Raw genomic sequence first — 21,811 nt, forward strand, 5'->3', positions numbered from 1 at the left:
CAGAGACGCCGTGTAAAAAGCCGACCGCTGCACGTAAACAACAAACTGCGATTGCTTCTGCCAGGCTTAATTTAAAAACAAAGACCGGGGAATCGTACACGCGTTCCAGTCGCTGCCCATTCATTAATTAGGCCAGAGTCAAGTATTGGTTTAAGTGGGTTTCTTAGTTCACTGACCATTCGGCTAGTCATCAATCGAATAATAAATGAGGCTGTTGGAGAATATTATATGTCGGATGATGCGTTAAGGCTCTGGCAAGAAACCAAAATTAATTATCACATGAGGACACTCATTATTTTGCTTCTCAACGCTCTAATTTCCTCCCCATTTAAGCATATGCAGCATTGTGCAAAAATCTAACGCCACCTACAGCTAAGCGGCTATTTTGGTATAGCTACAACAATAACATGAACTGGGGTTCCATTTCGGTTAATGGGAGTATTGGCTTCCTGAAACGTTACATTGCTGTGTGATTTCTTTTTCTTTTTTTCTTTTTTGCGCTATTATGAACAGTGGATATCGGTACATTCGAAATTCAGCATGCACGGACCAGATTTTAATCATCACCATTATAACGAGTGCTTAGAGCCATTGACATTTTCTTGTGTGCTCAAGCCTCTGCAATGCTTTTTTTAAAATATATGATAAAATAATGATATTTGAATGTCCTTTATTGTCATTAACCAAGCTGTACAATGAGATTGGAGAGCTTCTCCTTTCAGTGCAATAGTCAAGTTAAAAAAGTAGAGTAAAAAAAGACAAGATATATACAAGATATATACAAGTAGTAACAGAGGCAGTGATGGAAATATTGCACATTTGCATTACGCTAATACAAGTAATTTTACTTGTATTATAATATTACTTGTATTATTTTGACTTGTTAGGAGACCAGGGTTCAATTCCACCCTCGGCCATCTCTGTGTGGAGTTTGCATGTTCTCCCCGTGCATGCGTGGGTTTTCTCCAGGTACTCCGGTTTCCTCCCACATTCCAAAAAAAACATGCTAGGTTAATTAGCGACTCCAAATTGTCCATAGGTATGAATGTGAGTGTGAATGGTTGTTTGTCTATATGTGCCCTGTGATTGGCTGGCCACCAGTCCAGGGTGTACCCCGCCTCTCGCCCAAAGACAGCTGTGATAGGCATAACCACGACCCTAGTGAGGATAAACGGCATAGAAAACAGATGGAAGGATAAATGTTAAAATCCATGTTTAGATAGTCGTAATCAAGTTGTCTATGTGTTTTATGTCTTATTTTCTGGAATTATGTCTATTATATTGCGTAACAGGAGCATAAAGGTGACTATAGGGGTGTTATTTCATGTCTGGAGGGCTCTAATAATTAAAAAATCTGTATTTAGAAGGTGGGCTGCACAGCGGTGTGGAGTGGTTAGCGCGCAGACCTCACAGCTAGGAGACCAGGGTTCAATTCCACTCTCGGCCATCTCTGTGTGGAGTTTGCATGTTCTCCCCGTGCATGCGTGGGTTTTCTGCGGGTACTCGGGTTTCCTCCCACATTCCAAAAACATGCTAGGTTAATTAGCCACTCCAAATTGTCCATAGGTATGAATGTGAGTGTGAATGGTTGTTTGTCTATATGTGCCCTGTGATTGGCTCGCGACCAGTCCAGGGTGTACCCCGCCTCTCGCCCAAAGACAGCTGGGATAGGCTCCAGCAACCCCTGCGACCCTTTTGAGGATAAGCGGTAGAAAATGAATGAGTTCTCCTCCTGTTTTGTGTGGAAGTGGTAACTTTTTGGCTTCTTATTTTGTCTTTCCCCACCCTCGACCATCTCTGTGTGGACTTTGCATGTTCTCCTCGTGCATGCGTGGGTTTTCTCCAGGTACTCCGGTTTCCTCCCACATTCCAAAAACATGCTAGGTTAATTGGCGACTCCAAATTGTCCATAGGTATGAATGTGAGTGTGAATGGTTGTTTGTCTATATGTGCCCTGTGATTGGCTGGCCACCAGTCCAGGGTGTACCCCGCGTCTCACCCGAAGACAGCTGGGATAGGCTCCAGCACCCCCGCGACCCTTGTGAGGAAAAAGTGTCGGAAAATGAATGAATGAATGGCCGCAGGGTTGAAAGTTTGGGAAAAAAGTAGCGGCTTATAGTCCGGAATTTACAGTAAGTGTTTCACTTTTATTATGTTTTATTATGTTTATGTTTTATTATACTGAGGCAAACAGCGGTCACACCAGATACAGACTGGTTTTCGGTCACTAATGGAAAGTGATTTGCCCAACACTCATTCCAACATTGCTTAAAGAACAAATCCAATGCACGGTGCTGCAAGTCCTTCACTTCCCATAATACATGCTAGCTCCAAATGCACTCTCTCCTAAGTGAGTCCTAATAAGGTCATGTCAAAGCTCATCCATCCCACTGGACGCACATTAAGGATCATTTGGTGTTTTTCCTTTCTTCTTCCTTTCAGTGCCTTCCTTTCAAAGGCCAGCCAAGCAAACATGAGCGAACGAGTCTAAGTAGAGGCTGAAGTAGCCAGAGCGGCTATTTAGCATATACAATGTGGAAAAAAAACTAGGCCAGGGAGGAAGCCATGCTTAAAGATTCATGGCTAATTCCTCTGACCAACTCCCATCCTGCCTCCTCCCCTTTTTGGCCCCACATGCTGGGGGGGCCAAGCGACTATGCTAATTTTCCCCCGGCCACAAATGACAATACGCTGTGTGTCACCATGCGGGGCCATAAGCATCTGTGCGATTACTCAACTTCATGTTCCACTCCAGAGGCTTTTAGATGACACCCACACACACACACTGTTTTGGTGGTGTCTCAAGAATGGAACCTTGAACACAACACAGTCCTTACCTCCTGCACAGACGCTGGACGGCTCAGCTGCGAGGATCTCGATGCAGGACTTCTTAATGATCTGAGAGCATCCCAAGACAGTTTGATGAGATAACAGGATTTAGTATATTGCTCCATGTGTGTGTGTGTGTGTGTGTGTGTTTTACCGAGTCAATGATTCCCCTGAGGGCTTGGAACCCCCCCCACACAGGGAACACATGTTCCATAGTGTCGGCAATGGTTGCAAGCTAAAAAAAAAGAAACAAAACATACACACAATGTTGTATTTTTTTTTATCACATGTTTATATACCCGAACTTTCCTTCCGTGCATCCTACCTGGGTCTGGTTAAACTCTTTGACCCCTACGCAGTAAACAATGGCGCCCATAGACCTGGCACGCTGAGCCTGTGAGGAAGGAGCACATAAACAAAAGAATCGAAGCTAAAAGACACTCCAGCGGTCTTTGCACCATCTGAAAAAGGTAATGGTAATAGTAATGGTTTTATTTTATTTTATTTTATTTTATTTTATTTTATTTTATTTTATTTTATTTTATTTTATTTTATTTTATTTTATTTTATTTTATTTTATTTTATTTTATTTTATTTTATTTTATTTTTAAAATGCATCAGATTACAATTGAATGCATCCCATAATCAGTTCACAGTTCCACATGTCCAAAAGAAGTAGGAAGAAGCAAAGCTTATTAAATCCTACCCCTCCATCTGGTACTTTTACAATCAGTAACTGCTACATTTGTTCACTTCCTGCGTTCCGAATATAATTTATTTTATTTAATTATTTTTTATTTTTTGTTCACTTCCTGCCTTTGTAATATAATTAAAGTTTTAATTTTGACATTTTTTTAAGGCTTTAAAAATGTTTTTATTAAAAAAAGTTTTTTTCATTTTTTTTTTTGTCCCATACCGAAGTACAAGGTGATATGACTATACAATGACATAATGAGTATCATAGTACCGTGATGTATATATAGCACATCATGACTGGTTCAAGACTCTTCATCCTTGTATTTAACAAATTTATTTTATTTATTAATTTATTTCATTAATTTTTATTAATTTGTATTTAGTTTTTAAATTTTAAAAAATGGTTTTACATTTTTGTCACATAACGAAGTACGAGGTGATATGACCATCCAATGACATAATGGGTACCATAGTAAGTGTCCATATAGTGATATATATAGCACATCATGACTGGTTCAAGACTCTTCATCCTTGTATTTAGCAAACATCAACTGCTTGTATTGTTTCTTGAATTGGCTCATCGCTGTGCATTGTTTGAGGTCCTTACTCAATCCATTCCATAGTTTGATTCCACATACTGAAAGGCTATGGCTAGCATAACGTAGTCCTAGCATATAAGTGTTTCAAATGTAGTTCTTCTTGTAGAGAAGTATTGGATGACATTTTTAGGTAATTGGTTATTTTTAGCCTTATGCATTATTTTAGCTGTTTGAAGATGAACTATATTAAGGTATTAAGGTATCTATAATGTGGAAGCTTCACATTAAAAAGAACAGCAACCTCTCATCCCACATTACCTCTCTCTGAGCCCTGTCAAACTGCCACTCATTCAGCTCGCCATCAGTCAGCGCGATGATGACGCTGGCTGTCCCTGTCAAACACACACATCACTTTGAAGGCCGTGTGACTTCGGAGGTGGTGATAGCAGAGGGATTTTACCTTGTCTCTCCTGATATATCTGCGCATTGGCCTGCAGAACACAAAGACGGCATCAATACTCCAGTTAGCGGAGAAGAAAGGCCAATTAAGAGTAAAAAAAACATTAAAAAATATGTTTAAAAAACGTAAAAAACGTAAAAAATCATTAAAAAAATGTATAAAAAATGTAAAAAAAATCATTAAAAATGCAAAAATGTAAAAAACTGCAAAAAACGTAAAAAAACGTTAAATAACCGTTAAAAAATGTAAAAAAACAACGTAAAAAAACGTTAAAAAATCATTAAAAAAAACGTAAAATGCTGTAGCATAGAAAATGGATGGATGGATGAAGAAAAGCTGTCTTCTGGGTCCGGGGCTATGAGCTAGTGCAGGGGTGGGCAAACTTTTTGACTCGCTGGCCCATCGATTTAACAAAATTGATGGGGGGGAGCAGACTATATATATATATTTTAAATGTAACAGTCCACCTGGAATTATTGTATCCGTAAAAGTGTCATGCAATCTGTCTGTGCACTTTGAGATCATTTATTTGATGTAAAGTGCGTTATAAATTTAAATACATTAAATAAATTCAATAAATTTAATAATAATAATAACAATAAATGGAAAGTAACGCCCCCCCGGAAAAGCGAGGATCTTTTGTATTGAGATGAAAGAGTTGGCTTTACCATCTCCAGGCCTAAATTCATAAATGTGTCTCCTCCAGGAATCACACTTTTGAGAGCTCTCAGTCCTCCAGTGATGGCCTTCCTGAAGGGTAAAAACAAAAGCAAAAAGAATAATCAACCTCGAGCAGGCTGTGGCCCGCGACACAGTTTGTTTTTTATTGACCCGTGGCATGTTCTACAAATACAATCAATCAAACAACAGCAAAAACTGAAAGAAAGTTTAAATGTTGATACTGGTAAACGTTTACAATAATAGACACAGTCAGTTATCACACAATGCTTATTTTTAGGTGTGTATGGGTGGTTACCTGTTCTCAGTTAATCTCATAATGATGTTTCCATGTGTGGAGAAAACGATGAAGGACATTCTCAGCATGGGGCTGCGGACACATAGTTGTGTTACATTACTTCACCACTTTCTACAAAATAATGACAGATATTCTGTATTTTAGCTATGGAACAAGCGAACATAAAGCATATTTTGCTCGTGAATATGAGGCGTGATGATTCCACCATCCAGTCACCCAATAAATATAATATAATATTATATATATATATATATATGTGTGTGTGTGTGTGTGTGTGTAAATTTAAAACATGTATTTTTTTACATTTTTTTATATATGTAAATTACAAAAATAATATATTTTTTTACATTTTTCAAAAATGTTTGTCACGTACCTAAGTATGAATTGGATTGACCATGCAATTGCATAATGTTACATTTGTTCACTTCCTGCTTTCCTAATATTTTAATTTTAATTTTAATTTTAATTTTAATTTTAATTTTAATTTTAATTTTAATTTTAATTTTAATTTTAATTTTAATTTTAATTTTAATTTTAATTTTAATTTTAATTTTAATTTTAATTTTAATTTTAATTTTAATTTTAATTTTAATTTTAATTTTTTTGTACAATGATAATGGTAATGGTAATGGTTTTATTTCATTTGAACATGCATCAGATTACAATTGAATGCATCCCATAATCAGTTCCCAGTTCCACATGTCCAAAAGGAGTAGGAAGAAGCAAAGCTTATTAAATCCTACCCCTCCATCTGGTACTTTTACAATCAGTAACTGTTACATTTGTTCACTTCCTGCTTTCAATAATACATTATACATTAATACATAATAGTAACAATACCTTATGAATTTCTCTGCCAGCTGCTCCACAAAGGAGTAAATCTCTATCCAGTGATGCTTCACACTTCCGGATCTAGAAAAACAACAAAGGAATTAGTAGAATTTAGTTGAGCAACACACACAATATTTACTTCCAAATGTTATTAGTGTTTGCATGTCTCTATTTGGCATAATGCATGAGTGCTAATAAATGTAAATGAGCCATCCCGTATGTGAAGACACGTCACTGGCCGCATTCCATTATGTTGCACTGTAACCTGTTAGCCTTGCTGCTTATCCTGCTACATGCTGCTGCTGCTTTTGTTTACATGACAGTCTCCTTAATGAAGCCCACTCCCAGGGGGCTGCTAATGGGGGCTAATTGCTGGCGGGCCAGAGGGTGGAGGTTAGACAGGGACAGATGCAGCAGCCTCTAGCAGCGAGCGTGTAGCAGGCAGCTGGCCTGCGTGTGTCCTTGTGTGTGTGTGTGTGTGTATGTTTTTGTTGTCGGTGTGTGTGTGTGTGTGTGTGTGTGTGTGTGTGAGGGGGAACAGATGGTGATGAGCACAGGAAGGGAAACAACAGGTTGAAAGAGTGAAAAAGGCAGGGAGGTGGTCAATAAAGGGGTACACAAGTGGCACTCGGTGATGGCGGGTGGGGGGTGGGGGTCTCGGTGACATCAAACAGCAGGCCTGAACAGAGGGTGGCGTTCTGACGAGGGTCATAAAAGTCAGAGGTGTTTGGATTCATGGTGTCTCTATTGTACCACCCTGTTAACCAGCCACTTCCTGACCCACTTATCCTTATCCCAACAAGACATGATAAAGAGTCCGGAAGGGGGGGGGGCATCCCCTTCATAATACCATATAAGGATGTTTAAGATGTTAAAGGATGTTACAGATATTATCATCATCGGTCCCAAAAACATCACAACATCCACCCATAACTTCGGTCTCAAACTCGACAGTGCCACCCTCATTCCATCCCCGCTATCCGCATCGGCGGCATCCTCCTGGACCCCACCTCAAACAATTAACCCGAACAGCATTTTTTCATATTAAGAACATGCCTCATCATTTGAACATGCATCAGATTACAATTGAATGCATCCCATAACCAGTTCACAGTTCCACATGTCCAAAAGGAGTAGGAAGAAGCAAAGCTTATTAAATCCTACCCCTCCATCTGGTACTTTTACAATCGGTAACTGTTACATTTGTTCACTTCCTGCTTTCTTAATATAATTTAAGTAAAAAAAAGTTTTCATTTTTCAACTTAATTTTATTAAATGTCTTTAATAATGTTTTTAATGTTTAAATTTTTTAGTTTTTAAAAAATATATTTTTTAATTTTTTAGTTTTTTAATTTTTTAATTAAAAAAAATTCAATTATTTTATTTTTGTATTTTTCATTTTTGTACTTTTTGTCACATACCGAAGTACGAGGTGATATGACCATACAATGACATAATGGCTACCATAGTAACTGTCAATATAGTGATATATATAGCACAATTATTTAATTATTCATTTTATATTTTCATATTTTATTTATTTTAATTATTTAATTATCACATTCTTAAGAATGTGATAATTAAACAAAGAGCAACAAGATGCAATTCAACTAAAATCAATATATAATATAATCAATATCAATATATATATCAATATAATTTAAGTTTTTTAAATATATTTTTTATTTTTTTTACTTTATTTTATTAAGTTTCTTAATTTTTTACATTTCTTAATTTTTAAAATTTTAAAAATTTTTTGTCACAAAGTACGAGGTGATATGACCATACAATGACATGATGGGTACCGTAGTAACTGTCAATATAGTGACATCAGATTTTACAACTTTTACTGTATTTTCTTATGTACACTTGGTGTAGGTTTTATGACAAGGTATATTGTTAATGTTTATAGTAAGGCTACACGAAGGTCGAGTCGTTTGTGTGCAGGCCACACAACTAGGACACCCGAGTTCGATTCCACCCTCGGCCATCTCTGTGTGGAGTTTGCATGTTCTCCCCGTGCATGCGTCGGTTTTCTCCGGGTACTCCGGTTTCCTCCCACATTCCAAAAACATGCTAGGTTAATTGGCCACTCCAAATCGTCCACAGGTATGAATGTGAGTGTGAATGGTTGTTTGTCTATATGTGCCCTGTGATTGGCTGGCCACCAGTCCAGGGTGTACCCCGCCTCTCGCCTGAAGACAGCTGGGATAGGCTCCATCACCCCCGCGACCCTTGTGAGGATAAGCGGTAGAAAATGAATGTTTATAGTAGATATTCTTCATAGTAGATTGTTATGTTTTTGCATATGTATTTGGTTTATTGTGCTTTTTGCATCTTTCTGCCCCCATTGTGGGTTAAGTAAAGTACAATATAATGTCATCTAATCTATTAGTCTATTTGTGGCTTAACAGACAAAGAGGAAATAGTCAGCCTGGTATTGGTCTGACATTGACTGCAGGAATGCATGCAAGCCGATGTTTCTTTTTCTGTTCATTCAGTCTCCATCCACTCATTCTGTCAACATCCTGGATGTAACGTCCTCTCCAACTGAGACGGGCCGCCATGTGGCATTTAAGATGGAATAAGGCCAATGCGTTGGTTGAGGAAAAAAAAAAAAAAAAGAGCAGCGGCTTCCTGGAGGCCTGTGGAGGCATGCAGAGAGGTCCAAGCACCGGGAGAGCTGGCCATGCGTGACGCGGCACTCCTCGGGCTTCTCTTAAACTTTTGGAAGCAAAGGGTAAAGAGTGAAGAGCGGCTGACAGATGTTAGCTCAGACACCCTCCGAAGAGGGAAATGTCATTCACAGTGTTGACCTCACAGCTCGGATGGTGATTACAAGGGCAAATAAGGGCATGCCACAGCATTCCTAAATCTTTTTTAAAAAAAGCATTCATTCATAAACTATGATTACGCCTGACAAACGAGGGAATAACGTTTAACCATAGACCTCCTTCAGGCACGTTACGACTTGTCTAATTATTCCGCATCCATGTATCGACTTGCAGCTGGACAGAGTTATGAGAAAAATGTCTGTTATCATGTCTGAGCCACTACCGATGTCCACACTGTTAGCCAGACAGACGCACTTAAATGTTCTTCTGGTTCTTCTATGGTATCATGCTCAATAACTTCACTAGAACATAGTCTCGACAAGAGCTGCTCCAATCAGTACACCCTGGACTGGTGGCCAGCCAATCACAGGGCACATATAGACAAACAACCATTCACACTCACAATCATACCTATGGACAATTTGGAGTGGCTAATTAAGCCAGCATGTTTTTGGAATGTGGGAGGAAACCGGAGTACCCGGAGAAAACCCACGCATGCACAGGGAGAGAGATGTTCGAGGGTGGAATTGAACTGGGGTCTCCTAGCTGTGAGGCCTGCGCTAGCCACTCGTCCACCGTGCAGCCCTGTGTTAATCCAACAAACCTCATTTCACTTACCAATACAAATATACAATACAAATACCAATCCATCATTTACAGTATATCACAACACCATGTGACTGGTGGCCAGCCAATCACAGGGCACATATAGACAAACAACCATTCACACTCACATTCATACCTATGGACAATTTGGAGTGGCCAATTAACCTAGCATGTTTTTGGAATGTGGGAGGAAACCGGAGTACCCGGAGAAAACCCACGCATGCACAAACTCCACACAGAGATGGCCGAGGGTGGAATTGAACTCGGGTTTACTAGCTGTGAGGTCTGCGCGCTAACCACTCGACCGCAGTGCAGCCCAGGACAGTGATCAATGATATAATAATCATTATTATATTATTATTATTACTATCATCATTATTCTTCTTCTGATTATTATTACTACTACTACTACGACTAGTAGTAGTAGTAGTAGTAGTAGTAGTAGGCTAGTAGTAGTAATATTAGCCTGCTTAATGGCTTGCTTATTGACCTGCTTTTGCCCTATTATATGAAATTTGTCAGAGATTTTTTTTGTTAAAATAAAAAAAAAAGCAAGGGCTGCACGGCGGTCGAGTGGTTAGCGCGCAGACCTCACAGTTAGGTGTTCAATTCCACCCTCGGCCATCTCTGTGTGAAGTTTACTCCGGTTTCCTCCCACATTTCAAAAGTTAGCTAAGTTAGCTAAGTTACATCCATTTTGAAATTACTGGGCAAAATTGGCCAATGATGTATTGATGTATAGGGGTGTTATTTCATCTCTAGAGAGCTCTAATAACGTTTAAAACTGCATCGCAAAATATGAAATTCATTCATTCATTTTCTACCGCTTATAGAATGCCTTATCAAGCGCTTATAGGTCTCCTAGACCTCACAGCTAGGAAACCCGAGTTCGATTCCACCCTCGGCCATCTCTGTGTGGAGTTTGCATGTTCTCCCCGTGCATGCGTGGGTTTTTTTCCGGGTACTCCGGTTTCCTCCCACATTCCAAAAACATGCTAGGTTAATTGGCCACTCCAAATTGTCCATAGGTATGGATGTGAGTGTGAATGGTTGTTTGTCTATATGTGCCCTGTGATTGGCTGGCCACCAATCCGGGGTGAACCCGCCTCTCGCCTGAAGACAGCTGGAATAGGCTCCAGCGCCCCTGCGACCCTCCTGAGGATAAGCGGTGTACAATGAATGAATGAATGAATGAATGAAAAAAAGCAAGGAAAAATGGTTAGCGCGCAGACCTCACAGCTAGGAGACCAGGGTTCAATTCCACCCTCGGCTATCTGTGTGTGGAGTTTGCGTGGGTTTTCTCCGGGTACTCCAGTTTACTCCCACATTCCAAAAACATACTAGGTTAATTAGCCACTCCAAATTGTCCATAGGTATGAATGTGAGTGTGAATGGTTGTTTGTCTATATGTGCCCTGTGATTGGCTGGCGACCAATCCGGGGTGTAGATAGGCTGGGATAGGCTCCAGCACCCCCGCGACCCTTGTGAGGTGGAAAATGAATGAATGAATGAAAAAAAATCAATAAAAAATGTGAAATTATTTAGGGGGTCTTGAGAACATTTTAAGGGGGCTGAAGCCCCCCCTAAAATAGACCTAATGACGTCACTGGTGATGAGGAAGCAGCTGTGGATGGAGTATTGTATTGTATTGAATCCCACCCAGTAGAACCTGCAGGCAGGCAGGCAAGCAGGCAGGCGTCATCAGCCTGAAACTCTATCCCGCCTGGCCCAGCCCACATCCCGTCGCTCTGGTCGCCTTGTTGCTACAAACCGGACCAAAGTTTTTTTTCTGAAAGCCGACCAAATTCTTGTCCCACTTAAAAAAACCGTCAAAATGTCTGCAGAAGCGAACACTTGAACTGAACAAATCGACTCCCAATTACGAGTTGAAATGATTCATTTGTTATTATTTGGGATTGTTGTCATCGTGTAAAAGCAAAAAAGGGGATTTCCATTTCGATTTATGTGGATTCCGGTTCATATTTGCTTCAAGATGACTGTACACAAGATACCGAACAGAACCGGTCGGTTTCGGTCCACATTTCCAAGACTATAGCGGGGTGGGTCGCACGGCAAGACGCACTCATGAGAAAGTAACAAAGCCATAAATAATAAGAGACACTCACTTGTCCAGGACAAAATAGAGGTCGAAGGCGCCTTGACAGGACCTCTCCTCCTCCTCCTCCTCCTCCACCTCCTCCTGCTGTTGTTGCACGGACACATGGAGGAAGAAAACTCCCAGCAGAGCCAAAGCGAGGATCGTGTCGATGCGCCTCCTCGCCATCTTTCCCCCGCTTGTGTTTGCGGTGAGCTCTCCAACAACAGCGCCGTTTCAAAAAGTATAAATCTTTACATTGTCCCCCCCCCAACACACACACACACAGCTAAGACCAGCTAACACGTCGACGATGTGCCACTCGGGGCCGGTTCGGTTGGAATTGACTGGAACCCGGCCTCCCGATTCTTCCTTCCCTCTTTGGGCTGGGGTGGGAAAAAATAACATGAGGCTGGGCGGGATGGAGGAGAGGAGCGACACCCGAGGACAGACTCCAAACTCCACTTTGACTTCCAGGAAAGAGAACTCACCACATTTCTGGTGGTATAATATATATATAAAAATACAAAATATGGTCATGGTAATGGTTTTATTTCATTTGAACATGCATCAGATGACAATTGAATGCATCACATAATCAGTTCACAGTTCCACATGTCCAAAAGGAGTAGGAAGAAGCAAAGCTTATCCCTTAATCCTACCCCTCCATCTGGTACTTTTACAATCAGTAACTGTCACATTTGTTCACTTCCTGCTTTCTGAATATAATTTAAGTAAAAAAAAATGTTTTCAGTTTTTAACTTAATTTTATTAAATGTTTTAATATATTTTTTAATTTTTTAATTTTTTTAATTTTTAATTTTTAATTTTTAATTTTTAATTTTTAATTTTTAATTTTTAATTTTTAATTTTTCAATTTTTCAATTTTTAATTTTTAATTTTTAATTTTTAATTTTTAATTTTTAATTTTTAATTTTTAATTTTTAATTTTTAATTTTTTTTATTTTTTTAATTTTTGTCACATACCGAACTACGAGGTGATATGACCATACAATGACATAATGGCTACCATAGTAACTGTCAATATAGTGATATATATAGCACAATTATTTAATTATTTATTTTATATCTTCATATTTTATTTATTTTAATTATGACATTCTTAAGAATGTCATAATTAAACAAAGAGCAACAAGCTGTAATTCAACTAAAATCCATAATTTACTTGCACATATTTAGGTTCCAGTAATCTGCTCACATTCTGACTCTTAAGTGGCGTTTTTTGGTTGATTTGTTGTCCATATTTTTTCGATGCTGCAGCGCCATGCAATTCCCTATCTGGTCTGCAGATCAGTTTCCTCCACATTTTATTCCACGATGGAAAAGTCATGTTCAAATAAACAGTGATGCTCCTGTCACAGCACAACAATGAACAAGCTAATACTACATATCAGCTAACACTTCATTTTAATGTAGGATTATTAGCTATTAATGAATGAACCTTTGAGTGAAAACAAGGATAGTAATATGTGTACAAGGAATCTATATTGTAAGGAAGGCAAGCCATGTTTTAACCAGAGAGGAGTGTGCTGTCCTCAATAACTGACTGAATGCTGCTACACAGCTAGCCAACCAGGAAAGAAAACTCCGTCCACAAGGTTTGCTTTTCTTGCTTCAGTCAAGCTTTCTTTGTCATGTATGTATGTGTGCGATAACTGTAACATACAGAGAATACAATTACTATCTATAAATGGACATTAAATATGCTAAACACAAGTATAGCTAGCCAAAACACAAGATAGCTAACAGCTACATCTCACCAAGTTTACAAACACATTAAAAATAATAATTCAGGAACATTTGAGATGGCTATTTCAGCTGATTTTTACACAGATTCTTACAAACATGAAAGTTTCCCAAGGCTCAAACGTTTTAGAACAAAGACAGCTTGTTTATGAGCTTTTCAAAATTCCTTTCTAGCTGCTAGCTTGAGCAGCTGTTTTGCAGTGTAGATTGTGTGTACTTGTGTCAATTTAATGGTGGCCTAAAACAATTGCGTATCTCTGCTAAATATGTCCAAAAGTGGGAAAGTTATATCCCGGTTTTTGTTCCTTATTTGTTTTTTGGATTTTTTTTAAAATGTCTACTACGTTCATTCATATCCTGTGCATCTCCAGGGGGGCTAAGTCCCCCCATCTTCAGAACCTAGTCCCGCCTTGCAAAAGGAACGGTGAACTGACTCTCCAGCCAATCAAAAAAACGAACAACCGAACGGACTGAATGGATATTTTAGAGACTTGTTCATTCCGTTCACAAAAAAGAACTAGTTCTTGACTCGTCTGGTCATAACCGACACACCACTAGTCACCACACTAGCCATGAGGAGTTTTTCTCTTTCCGAAAACAATGGTATACATGGAAAGGAATATTCCAATCGAGTGTCTACATGCGCCGCTATAATCAACCAGAATAGTCAATGGGGCATGCCCAGTAAAACGTAAACACCAACATCACGTGATACCGACTTCCTCCAGTTTTTCTTTCACTTGTTGGAATAACTCCGTATTGCCAGTTTTTCCTTCGTCCGGTCTTGAAATTTAGTTTGAATCAAAAACAAACTTTCCGCAGCAGTCCAGTGCCGATTGCTCGCCTCCATTTTTTTTAAATCGAAGAACGTCTGGAGCTGCGTGTTATGTCATATCTCAGCATTCGCTGAAAGAACGCACCCGGGAACAGGAAAAGATAAAGTTCAATCTTGTTAATATTTTATAATTAAGCTCGACACATGTTTTATATAGATATATATATTTTCTTTTTTAATAAAACTGGACTTGGGCGGCACGGCGGTCGAGTGGTTAGTGTGCAGACCTCACAGCTAGGAGACCAGGGTTCAATTCCATCCTCGGCCATCTCTGTGTGTAGTTTGCATGTTCTCCCCGTGCATGCGTGTTGTTTTCTACTCCGGTTTCCTCCCACATTCCAAAAACATGCTAGGTTAATTGGCCACTCCAAATTGTCCATAGGTATGAATGTGAGTGTGAATGGTTGTTTGTCTATATGTGCCCTGTGATTGGCTGGCGACCAGTCCAGGGTGTACCCCGCGTCTCGCCCGAAGGCAGCTGGGATAGGCTCCAGCACCCCCACGACCCTCGTGAGGAAAAAGCGGTAGAAAATGAATGAATGAATGAATGGAATATTTGAGTCCATGTATATGTGGCTACTGTGACATCATAAAGAGCCGGTGAGAAAAAAAACTCTGAAACCGTCTTTCAGGGCTCACTTCCAAATCCACAAACCTCATGATATGAAACTTTGGCCTGGTTTAACACCAGAATACAACATTTTTAAGTACTTTTATAGATCAGAAAAGGTGAACCAGTAGATCTCAGGCTTGGTTCATCCTCCAATTTAAAGGTTTTATGACTCCTTTCCATTCATTGCTGCCTGGCTCCTCCTTCTCCTCCACACAAGCCAACCAGTAGATCATTCGGGTGGGGGCCGAGGGGGGGAGTGAAATCCACTGAGTGAGCTTGTGCGACGGTTCGCATCATTTCCCCACGCATCACTGGCTCTAATGACGGTGATAAGTGGGAGTGGAGGAGCTCGGAGGGGCGTCAGTGTACATGAACGTTCAGACGGCTAAGTTGCTCGACGTGGGACCGCCGGCGAACACCACTGAAAAAAACACACCCCCATGTCCAGCAGGTGAGTCCACATCTATACTTTTTATTCGACAGACACGCCATTTTATGTATTATTTTGTTTTGGGTTTTTTTTTGGAGGGAGGGGAGGCTGCCATTTAACTTCATAGGCAACACACAGAGACAGTTGACGGCAGATGGGAGAAACAAAAGAAGAAACGGAGTGAAAAACTGAGACAAAGGACGTTGGAAATCATTTCGTCTGCGTGTTATGTGCTTGTTTGAATGTTAACACGCAACATATGACGAGAAAAATGCTACAATAATATCACAAAAAAGCTTCCGGAGCATACGATAGTATCGACGCAGTACAGCTATACAATAATGGCAATGATACGTTCATGCGCATTCAGAAAATTGTACAATTGTACTCTACAGTGTTCATAATCCAATAATAATTGTCATATTTTGAATTTATGCAGTTTAACGATGGATTACGCCTTCCTGCCTCGGTCCGTGTGGACCGTTGACAGCAGAATCGTGCAGCATCCAGCTGAGCTCCACACCAGCGTGGTGGTGACGCGCAGCATCCCCGCAGGAACCTGCTTCGGTCCGTGTATTCTCCAACACACTTTTTACGACACCATTGCCTTTATTGCGCAGAAATCCAGCGACAGGAAAGCCAAATCGTGCATCTTTAGCGTGAGTTGAATTAAAAAAAACAAACTAAGTCATTATGAATTTTGGATAATAAGTGTTAACGCAACGCTGCCAATAGGTGGACCCAGAGGCCATGCGTAATTCGGCACTGGTGCTGTCTTGGCTGAGACTGGTGCAGGCTGCACGCAATAAAGAGGAGCAAAACACCGAAGCCTTCCTCCAAGGAGGTCAGCTCTGTGTGAGGACCACCAGAGACGTCCAACAGGAGGAGGAACTCCTGGTGTGGTACGACCAGGAGCTTTGTCACCTTCTGGGCTTCACGGACATGAGCAGAGGCACCAGTAAAGGTGAGATAGAGGAATGTGTGTAGAATTTTTAAGTGGAACGAACACGCCTCAGGTCGGTTGTCATACACACAGTGGCGCACAGATCACAGTGGAGGGTCCGCACAGTCCCGCAGAGCCTGACACTGTTTGAGAACCTCATTGTGAACCTGAACACACGCCGCAGTACGATTCCGACACCGTATACTGTGTGTATCTCCATCCCACACGTCCCTAGTGCCTTCATGCTTTCTCGTTGTCATTACAAGAACACAGATGCATTCAGGGACACTCCGAACATCACAAAAACAGCGTAATAATACCTAATACAGCGGGGCTTAAATTCAATTTACCCGGGGGCCACTGGAGCTGGGGTCTAGGTGAGGCTGGGGCCGCATTAGGTTTAAAAAAAAAACCCCAAAACACATTCATTAAAAACAGAACAACCCCCCACCCCCCCAAAAAACCTCTTCAATGCTTTTTGCCTTTGCTGTACCCTACACATTTTTATTTACAATTTTATTTTATTTATTATTATTATTTTCAATCAGTAATAATTACATAAATAAAGAAATAAACTATAACAAAAAATAAATAATAATGAAATAATAAAATAATAAATAATAATAATAATAAAAATAATACAATAAAATAATACTTTTTTCAGATTCAAATTTTCTGTATTAACAGTTATTTAACCTTTAACATGAACATTACAAGAACACAGATGCATTCAGGGACACTCCGAACATCACAAAAACAGCGTAATAATACTTAAAACAAGGGGTCTCAAATTCAATTTACCTGGGGGCCACTGGAGCTAGGGTCTGGGTGAGGCTGGGGCCGCATCAGGTTTAAAAAAACCCAACAACATTCATTAAAAACGGAACAAAAAAACTCTTCAATGCTTTTTACATTTTTATTTACGACACAAAATAAGATGAAAAAATAAATAAACAAATCAAAATAAAGAAAATAAATAAATTAGTAATAAACAAATACATACATGAATGAATAATAAAATAAATAATTAAATAGATAAATAATAATAATAAAATAAAAATAATAAATAATAATTCTAAAAAAATAATACAATAACATAATATTTTTTCCAGATTCAAATTAACAGTATTAATAATTATTTAACCTTTACCCTGAACATTAATGAAACGTCACGATTTTACCCAATTAGCAAGTTAGTTACTTTCATATCAAGGTGGAGGCCTCAAACTAGCGTCCATGGGCCGCAAGTTTGAGACCCCTGACCTAAAAACATGAATTATATAGTCTCGTCACTCACTTCCTATAAGTTATGCGCTGTGTTGGGGGTGGGGGGGTGGGGGGGTGTAGCAGGGAAGAATGATACCATACAGCATCCATATCAAACTTGCGCGGGCCGCACTAACATTAAACTTTCATATCAAGGCGGGGGCCTCAAACTAGTGTCCTGCGGGCTGCATTTGGCCCGCGGGCTGCGTGTTTGAGACCCCTGGGTTAAAGTATGGTATCGCTGGCAGTGCATGGAGATGTGTATGGAATCGTCCTCAGTGCTGAGATTCACACTCCTCGTCATCATCATCAGTATCTCCGAAAAATGTCACTTTGAGTAAAATCCATATTCCTACTTGTGTGTGTTTTCCAGAGTTGAAATGTCCTCGGTGTGAGCAGGTCTTCAAGAACGAATATCCATTCCTGGCTCATTGCCGCTTCTTGTGCGGCCAAATGAAGAGCGTTTCCGAACACAAGAGGCCGCATGGCATCACAGATTTTCACAACATCGCCAGAGATTTGGAAGACAAACCACCCGACAGCGGCGGTGACGCAGACATCCCGGCTTTGAAACGGAAATACCAGGAGAGTCTTCCCGTCAAAGTGCGGAAAACTGTCTTGTTGGAAAAAATCAACATTTCAAATGACGCTAACATCACGCAGTTGGGGAGAAGCCAGGATGAGGCTGGAGGAGATGTATCCGACTCGGACTTCAAAATAAAAGCGGATGTGACCAAGCTGGATGGTTCAGGTTGTAAAAATGGGATTTTGGGAGAAGCGATGGACGCCAAAGGGACTTTGCTTGCGGACTCCGAGACAGGGCAGAGTTCCGGTTTGCGCTCGAGCAGTAGTGCTTTTTCATTGGTCCAGTCAAACAGTCGGGAACAGAAAAGTGCTTTTTGTAAACCCAGTAAAAGGATCACAGCGGGAATACCGCATCATAACATAACAACAGCGCCCTCTATCAGTGTGGAGGACATGAACGAGGTCTTCACCACCGGGACCGTATCAGGATACAACACGCTTATGGCGCCCGGCATACAGACCTTGCCGTCGCTCTTCCACTACACACCCGAACACTGGTCCAGAACCTCTCAGCTCCGATCCAACGCCGCTCTCACCGTCCTCCCTCCCACCTTCACGTCATTCGGCGTCTCGGTGCAGAACTGGTGCGCCAAGTGTAACTTATCTTTCCGTATGACCTCCGACCTCGTCTTCCACATGCGCTCACACCACAAGAAGGAGTTTGCCGCCGAGTCGCAGGTGAGGAGGAGGCGTGAGGAGAAGCTGACCTGTCCGATCTGTCACGAATACTTCAGAGAGCGCCATCATCTGTCCAGACACATGACGTCACATAACTGATGGCTTCTGTATTTAATTAAGGCTTAGATCCTGGATTCAACAGTGAATGTAGTAGCTGTTATAAAATAGCAACACAGCTTGTCCACTAGAGGGCGGCAGAGGTACGTGGCCTCTCTGTCCTTCAGGCCTATGTGTGTATGTGTGTGTGTGTTGTTGTTTTTTGTGCCTTAAGGACCTCAGGGTGGTGGAAAATAGATAAAGAGATGTTGAGGACAGCTCCTGATTGTCACGCACGTCTGGAAGCCATCTTTTTATTTATCATCTTTTACTGTGCATGGCCACGGAGTGTGTTTGCACGTTTACATTTACAACTTTCATTCATTCATTCATTTTCTACCGCTTTTTCCTCACAAGGGTCGCGGGGGGTGTCAGCGGAAACTGCAGTAATTCTACACTTGATCAAACTTTAACGAAAGATTTTTCAGATCAGAACCCAATCACTGCATGTGACTTCCTGAATCTGCACTCTAAGCATCATGGGAAATGTTGTTCTTTCAGCACTGAATTTGCCATATCAAGCCGTAGGGTTTGAATCCTACAGCACGTAGCGACTTGTAGTTCTACCGCTTATCCTAACAAGGGTCGCGGGGGTGCTGTAGCCTATCGAGAGGCGGGGTACACCCTGGACTGGTCGCCAGCCAATCACAGGGCACATATAGACAAACAACCATTCACACTCACATTCATACCTATGGACAATTTGGAGTGGCTAATTAACCTAGCATGTTTTTGGAATGTGGGAGGAAACCGGAGTACCTGGAGAAAACCCACGCATGCACGGGGAGAACATGCAAACCGAGGGTGGAATTGAACCCCGGTCTCCTAGCTGTGAGGTCTGTGTGCTAACCACTAGACCGCCGTGCCGCCACCTTTTACGACTTGTGAACAGGAAATATGATTTTTTTTTTGTTTCCTGTTATCATTTGAAACACCATGATGAAAAATCAGACAACAATCCCAAGCAAACCCATTGTTCTCGATATTGAGTCAATTTTTGTATAATTTGGTTTTGGCCCAAATTTTTGTACGCTGTTTTGGATATTGTACAATATTAGGAGTAACAAACTAGCCAGTTTCCTCTGTATTGCATCATTCTGCAGAATAGCGTACCCGAACCAGAACCCTTTTCTCACTGCATTTTATTTATTGAGTAACCGTTAAATAATAATCTGCCATGGGGCCAAAGAAAGATACAAGTGCCAGCAATTTGCTAAAGAAAACGAGAAACTATTCAATTCAATAAATAAATAATTCACCATAACGTTCGACAATGGTGTCCACTGCCCTGCTTCTTTGCTGTTTTCGCCAACAAGAGTCTTCAATAAAGGTAAAAAAGTGATGTTAAATGTTCGTTTGTCCTTTTCATTCAATATTATATTCGATTATATTTATTCATGATGATATTTTTGGCTATCTAGAATGGATTTTTGGAGCAAATTCATAATGAAACTGAGGTAGCAGCAAAAGTGGTACACAAACAGCGCTCTAAATGATGCAGTGCGGTTCGACATGGCGTTTCATTGGTCCCACGCTTGACAAGTGATAAGTGAGTGATAAGTGAGTTTCTGCAAAGTATTCATTAATTCATTCATTCAGTCGCGGGGGTTGCTGGAGCCTATCCCAGCTGTCTTTGGGCAAGAGAGGCGGGTTACACCCTGGACTGGTGGGCCAGCCAATCACAGGGCACATATAAACAAACAACCATTCACACTCACATTCATACCTATGGACAATTTGGAGTGGCTAATTAACCTAGCATGTTTTTGGAATGTGGGAGGAAACCGGAGTACCCGGAGAAAACCCACGCATGCACGGGGAGAACATGCAAACTCCACACAGAGATGGCCGAGGGTGGGGAAAGACAAAATAAGAAGCCATAAAGTTACCACTTCCACACAAAATACGAGGACAATTCATTCATTCATTCATTTTCTACCGCTTATCCTCACGAGGGTCGCGGGGGGTGCTGGAGCCTATCCCAGCTGTCTTTGGGCGAGAGGCGGGGTACACCCTGGACTGGTGGCCAGCCAATCACAGGGCACATATAGACAAACAACCATTCACACTCACAGTCATACCTATGGACAATTTGGAGTCGCTAATTAACCTAGCATGTTTTTGGAACGTGGGAGGAAACCGGAGTACCCGGAGAAAACCCACGCATGCACAGGGAGAACATGCAAACTCCACACAGAGATGGCCGAGGGTGGAATTGAACCCTGGTCTCCTAGCTGTGAGGTCTAGACCGCCGTGCCGCCCTCAATAAAAAAATTAAAAATCAAAAAAAAAAATTCAAATTATTTAGGGGGGGCTTAAGAACATCTTAGGGGGGCTGGAAAAAAAAAAGAAACTAAGCAAAATGGCATTATATATACTTTTCCAAAATAAAAGCCCTTTTTTGTTTCTTTACTTTATTTGCCTTTTATTTAACCTACAAATGTCATCTTTTTAGAGTGTTTACATTTGACATGAACTACTATTAGCACACGTCATAAAATCCTCAAACAAATGTGGCTTATTGGACTTTCTTGAAGTGTGTTTAAGCAATGGTTCAAATCTGATTGTCCTTTTTGAATCATGTTGTTCAGCATATAATTATATAATTATAGAGTTTCATTAAGTGGCCAATCAGCTTGGTGCTAATTTCTCTGAGCTCAGCAACCATGTGAGGAATTAGCCTTTCAGTCCAGACATCGAAAATCCCCTGTTGTCCAACAATGGCCTTATTT

At 40.6% G+C, this 21,811-nt stretch overlaps 2 protein-coding genes across 4 annotated transcripts in view; one reads left to right on the forward strand and one right to left on the reverse strand.

Moving 5' to 3' along the window:
- The window catches only part of LOC131105801 (anthrax toxin receptor 1-like), a 32,384-nt gene extending 20,135 nt beyond the window's left edge, over positions 1 to 12,249 (reverse strand). For both annotated transcript variants that reach the window (XM_058054183.1, XM_058054184.1), the window contains exons 1-9: positions 11,898 to 12,249; positions 6,341 to 6,412; positions 5,501 to 5,572; positions 5,193 to 5,274; positions 4,525 to 4,555; positions 4,383 to 4,456; positions 3,155 to 3,223; positions 2,984 to 3,064; positions 2,838 to 2,898 (exon numbers count right to left, since the gene is read on the reverse strand). In XM_058054183.1, coding sequence (XP_057910166.1) covers positions 2,838 to 2,898; positions 2,984 to 3,064; positions 3,155 to 3,223; positions 4,383 to 4,456; positions 4,525 to 4,555; positions 5,193 to 5,274; positions 5,501 to 5,572; positions 6,341 to 6,412; positions 11,898 to 12,055 — 700 coding nt within the window. In that variant the 5' untranslated portion in view covers positions 12,056 to 12,249. The remainder of the gene's footprint in view (positions 1 to 2,837; positions 2,899 to 2,983; positions 3,065 to 3,154; positions 3,224 to 4,382; positions 4,457 to 4,524; positions 4,556 to 5,192; positions 5,275 to 5,500; positions 5,573 to 6,340; positions 6,413 to 11,897) is intronic.
- A 1,033-nt stretch (positions 12,250 to 13,282) lies between these two features.
- Positions 13,283 to 21,034, forward strand: prdm8 (PR domain containing 8). 2 transcript variants are annotated; one of them, XM_058054279.1, is made up of 4 exons: positions 13,283 to 13,485; positions 15,951 to 16,170; positions 16,247 to 16,475; positions 18,094 to 21,034. In XM_058054279.1, the coding sequence occupies exons 2-4, from the start codon at positions 15,958 to 15,960 to the stop codon at positions 19,080 to 19,082; spliced, it is 1,431 nt and encodes a 476-aa protein (XP_057910262.1). In that variant the 5' UTR covers positions 13,283 to 13,485; positions 15,951 to 15,957; the 3' UTR covers positions 19,083 to 21,034. The 2 variants fall into 2 exon arrangements, with proteins under 2 accessions (XP_057910262.1, XP_057910254.1); XM_058054271.1 differs by lacking the exon at positions 13,283 to 13,485 and adding an exon at positions 15,382 to 15,532 and having other exon boundaries at positions 18,094 to 21,033.
- Positions 21,035 to 21,811: the final 777 nt, after the last annotated feature.

This window comes from Doryrhamphus excisus, chromosome 2 (genome assembly GCF_030265055.1).
Source record: "Doryrhamphus excisus isolate RoL2022-K1 chromosome 2, RoL_Dexc_1.0, whole genome shotgun sequence".
In the NCBI taxonomy this organism is placed as follows: Eukaryota; Metazoa; Chordata; class Actinopteri; order Syngnathiformes; family Syngnathidae; genus Doryrhamphus; species Doryrhamphus excisus.